The 5,000-nt window shown below is 34.3% G+C and overlaps 1 protein-coding gene across 2 annotated transcripts in view; it reads left to right on the top strand.

Annotated features, from left to right (window-relative positions):
* The window catches only part of nopo (TRAF interacting protein no poles), an 8,910-nt gene that overhangs the window by 423 nt on the left and 3,487 nt on the right, over positions 1-5,000 (top strand). For both annotated transcript variants that reach the window (XM_086546545.1, XM_086546544.1), the window contains exons 2-7: positions 646-785; positions 1,225-1,357; positions 2,036-2,118; positions 3,222-3,380; positions 3,619-3,732; positions 3,861-3,972. In XM_086546545.1, coding sequence (XP_086402671.1) covers positions 673-785; positions 1,225-1,357; positions 2,036-2,118; positions 3,222-3,380; positions 3,619-3,732; positions 3,861-3,972 — 714 coding nt within the window. In that variant the 5' untranslated portion in view covers positions 646-672. The remainder of the gene's footprint in view (positions 1-645; positions 786-1,224; positions 1,358-2,035; positions 2,119-3,221; positions 3,381-3,618; positions 3,733-3,860; positions 3,973-5,000) is intronic.

A 5,000-nucleotide genomic window follows, 5' to 3' on the forward strand; every position in this document is an offset into this window, starting at 1 on the left:
TTCACTGTATTCGGAAAATTTACCCTGTCCGATTCTCCAGCCATTCTTTTATTGGCTAGACCCTATTATCTATATGAGTAAATCTTACTGGAAGATTTACATCACTAGTCCTAACAAAATTGATACCTTATGATATGTACTATCCATTTATGGTATAAAGATGAAAAATACTTTTGTAAATGATTTAGTGTTCTATATTTACAAGACACCTGCAAGTCTGCATTTGGGCATGAGCCACACTGATGCATCTGCGGTGCTCTGGCAAATGCAACTAGATACTCCATATCCCTCAGTATAGAGCTTACAGACCCCCTTGATTTTTATCATTAACCCATTCGCGCCGGAAGATGTGCTGATTCGTTTTGTGGTTTTTGCGTCAGACGCCGGCGACAAGATATTTGGTCAAGGCCGGCGCATGGGGTAAGCGAGCGGACAGCCCAGGCTCGCGGCTAGAGCGCCAGAGAATCCCAAGGCGTTAGGCCTATGCGTTGTGACCATTTTGAGCCGGAATCGCCCCGGCGTGAATGGGTTAAATAAGGAACCAGTTCAAGCTATATCCTCCCACTTGATGTTTATAATTGCATTTGTATTTTAATCCACCAAGGTAATGGTAATGCATTGTATTGAAATATGATTTTGTTTCAGTTTCAGTGCTGCCAGAGTGACACAAAGATGCGTGCTGCCTGCGTGATCTGTGGAGATCTCTTCATCCACACAGATGACATCTCTGCAACTCCCTGTGGACACACCTTCCACTCTGTGTGTCTGATACAGTGGATTGAAAGGTATAGTGTGAAATTGAATTTTTCTGACATTTCAATTTTTTTGCTCTTTGATTTCTTTTAGTGTTGAAGGAAGTAAAGTTTCCAGTATATCTATATTTTAATATATTAAGTGATCTTTCTTCTCTTGGAGGTTTGAGTGTTTATCTGTATTACTTGATCCTTGTCATTTTATGTAATATTAGAGAATGTCCGTATTGGATTGCTGCTGTTGAAATGTGAAAAACAAACCTTTTGATAAAAGGTGAAGGACGTTGAATCTTTTGGTTCAAGATTTTCACTAATATTAACTCACTCAGAACAAATGTCAAATCACGCCTTTATGCCAAAGACACCCTATTGTCAGTGGGTTAATGTGTTGCTCATTAAAGTATAGGACTAAAACTCAAACAAACATAATGTAATTCATCAATATTATCATCATCATTATCCTCTTTTTCAGGTCCAAATCGTGTCCACAATGCCGCCACAAAGCTACAGAGAAGAGCCTGGTAAAGTTGTATTTTGATTCAGGAGGAAATGACAATTCACAAGTTGATCCTGACACATTGCAACACCAGATTGACAGCCTTAAGGTACTTTATATTTTTTGTTTTATATATATGTGTGTATATATATATATATATATATATATATATATATATATATATATATATATATATATATATATATATATATATATATATATATATATATATATATATATATATATATATACATATATATATATTTACATATATTTACATATTTACATATATACATATATACATATATACAATATATATATATACATATACATATATGCAATATACATATATATATATGTATATATATATATATATATATATATATATATATATATATATATATATATATATATATATATATATGATATATACATATATACATATATACATATATACATATATACATATATGCATATATACATATATACATATATATACATATATACATATATATACATATACTGTTTATACATTTATACACACACACACACACACACACACACACACACACACACACATATATATATATATAATATAATTTTCATTATGTTAAGGTTTCAGTAGATGTTGGTGACTATATTAATGCACTAGATATTGTTTTACCACAAAGCCATTTATAACATGTGTAAGTAGTACATTTACCATTGAGTTGATAATTTAGTTATCATGCGATGCTCATAGATTAGAGTTGTTCTTTTCCCTTATAACTTAACCTTTTTTTTCCAGTTCCAAGTTCGTTTGAAAGAACAAGAAATGAAAAACTTTAAAGAAAGTACACAAACTTTGACCAAGCAGAATAAAGGCCTCAAGTAAGTATAGTTCACAGTGTAAGGTTATTTTAAGAGAAATTACTAAATACCATGTGTTGCACATTTTTGTACAAAATTTTGACCTAAATTTTTCTTGCAAGTTACTGATGATTTAAATTTGAGTTATTCTAGGGTCCAACATCTGCTAATATTCTTTAAGGTAGTAGTTAAGACTATGTACTATTTTGTTGAGAAGAGATAGCTTTTCAATAAAAGTGTAAGTGCTTTCTCATTACATATAATACCTGAATTACATCTCTGCTAGTCTTAAGTTATATTTTAGACTAAGCAAATGCTACATATGCCAAGGCCTCCCTCACTTTCTTTCAGTACTAGTGCCAATTTTTGGTTCTCAGTGGCAGAAGGGCACAACACTTCTACTGCATATAATTTTGGTTTCTTTCCCTCTTCCCATTCATGCTGTAGTTCTTATACTTCTAATATATAATACTAGTGGGGTCTTGATTATGGATATTTTCTCCGTGTAACTGAGACCACAGGTGGATGCCTTTGGTATGAATCCCTCTTATGTATTCATAATCTCCCATAGCAGCTCTTGGAGAAGCTGATAATTGTTGCTTAGTTCATGATGAAATGTTATTTGGAACAAAACTTGACTGTTGTTGATAACCATCTGCAGTGAGTAAATGCATTAGGTACAGAAACAGCACAACTGATAATGCATTTTTGCAAATATGAGTGACTATTCTATAAATTCCAAAGCTTAGGCCCTCAACTGGTATTACACAATTGTTACAGTGCTCAGTTTGAATGGGAAGGAGAACACAGCCCCATTCACTTTCCTTGGATGTGTTCTTGTATTATGGTAACAAAGAGCTTGAAGCTAGTTCTGTCATTTATATTTCCATGATGTACTTCAATCCCTTTTCCTCTGTTGGAACCAGCTCCAAAATTGTCTGCTGAATGTAAAGTCCAAGTTTCTTGATTATATTAATTTGTTATCCATGCAAGGTGCACAATTGAAATAAGAATAGATTATTATTTTATGAAGAACAAACACATTGTATATTAAGGCATTTGAGAGGAAATTGGCAGATGTTTTAGACTTTTTCATAAAACTTGGTCAATCATTGAATACACAGAGAAGAGTGCAAGACCATCACAAGCCAGCTTCATGCCAAAGACACTACAATTATGGCACTGAAGTCGCAGCTCCAGTTCATGGACCGCATCACAAAGGAAGCACAGAAAGCAAAGGAGGAGGCCAAGAAACTAAGAGAACAGCTCAGAGTGCTTCAAAAGTATGTAGGAAAAGAAGTTAATATTGCATGTTATATTTGATTTGATTTAATTTGATTTTTTCTTCTTTCTTCAAATCAAAGCAAACCTAGTATTGATGTTTAGACCATTCTTTTGCTTTGTGATAAGTGCTTGACACAACTGCCTTTATTAGACATAAACTTTTTTTTAGTATTAATTTTAAAGATGGATATATACTTAAAAAAAAAAGATAATCGAATAATTCTTGGCTTCTCAAAGTGTGGAGAGCATAGTTTCAGGCACCAATGATGATGTGGAAGCAATGCTGGTGTCTTACTCAAACAATCCAGACAGCACAAGAGCCCTTGCCACCTTCTGCTCCATACTGAAAAAGTGAGTTTTCCTTCTATGCAGAGGTATTTCTTCCTGCTTTAATTTGAGAGCTGTGATAGAGTATCTTTGTCCCACTGATATAAGTAGGAATAGATTGCAATTAATTTCCTTTCATTTTTTCATGACAGGGAAATGAACAAGACTGTTGAAGACAAGAGAAGGTTTAGGGATGAAGCAACTTCACTCAGGAACAAGCTACGAGAGGCTAAACACAGTTACAACATTGCTTCAAATGAGCTGGTAACTATCAGTTTTATCTTTATCCAATCCTACATAGTGACTGATAAGACTAGGGGTGAATGATAGCAGAAAGAATCTTGGGTTTTCAGCCATCATGATTGTCAGTACCCATAGTTTAGTGGATCATGGGTTGTAATTTTATTTAGCCTTGACTGGTGAGACTGCACCTCCAGGTTTACTTTTCAGTCGTTGTTATACCCTTATTATCTGAAATGTTTTTCTAAATCTTTACATATTGTACTTGTCTCTTTGAATGGTGATGTTGAATCCAATTCCAAACCTATTAGATACTATTCAGGCTTTTGTCATATACTTTATTTCAACATCCGTGGCCTTCATGCTAACCTAAGGGATATTGGAGTTGCCTCATCTAAATAAGACATCATAATTTGTTCTGAAACACATGTTTCTGATAGAAGAAATATCAGTGAAGTTCTCATTGCAAACCTAAAATCATTAGGTGGCCACACAGAGTGGATCATCATAATGTTGATAATGCTTGTGCACAGATCTTGTTTTAACCCATTAATGACAGGGCTATTTTGGCTCTATATGGTTGTAATGCCGGGATATTACTCTTATTATTCTTGGCCGCACTGCCCGCAACCGAGCACTGTACACCCGATCACTGGCGCACCGGCCACGACCCGGGAACCACTTGATGTGGTATCTTGTCACCCATCGTTAACGGGTTAAAAAACACGAACACAGTTCCAAGGGTTTTCTTTTGCCTTTTGCTTTAAATAATGGGAAACTCATTTCCATTAAGCTTTGAAGTCACTATCTATACTGACACAGAATCACAAGACACCTGCAGGTCAGATTCAAATAATTTATGGTGACTCAAACTCAGTTCTGAGGAGGAAAGAGAGGACAAAAAATATAAAGTAAGATGGAGAAATGAAGAGGAAAGAGAAAGATTATTATTATTTTATAAGCTACCAATGCTTCTCAAAAGGGTGCGAGTACAAGATGGTAAATACAACATATAAAAGCACAAAATACCAAGTACCAACAGAAAAACACTA

This window comes from Penaeus japonicus, unplaced genomic scaffold (assembly GCF_977035675.1).
Source record: "Penaeus japonicus unplaced genomic scaffold, GWHDUDI00000001_assembly GWHDUDI00000018, whole genome shotgun sequence".
NCBI classification, from domain to species: Eukaryota; Metazoa; Arthropoda; class Malacostraca; order Decapoda; family Penaeidae; genus Penaeus; species Penaeus japonicus.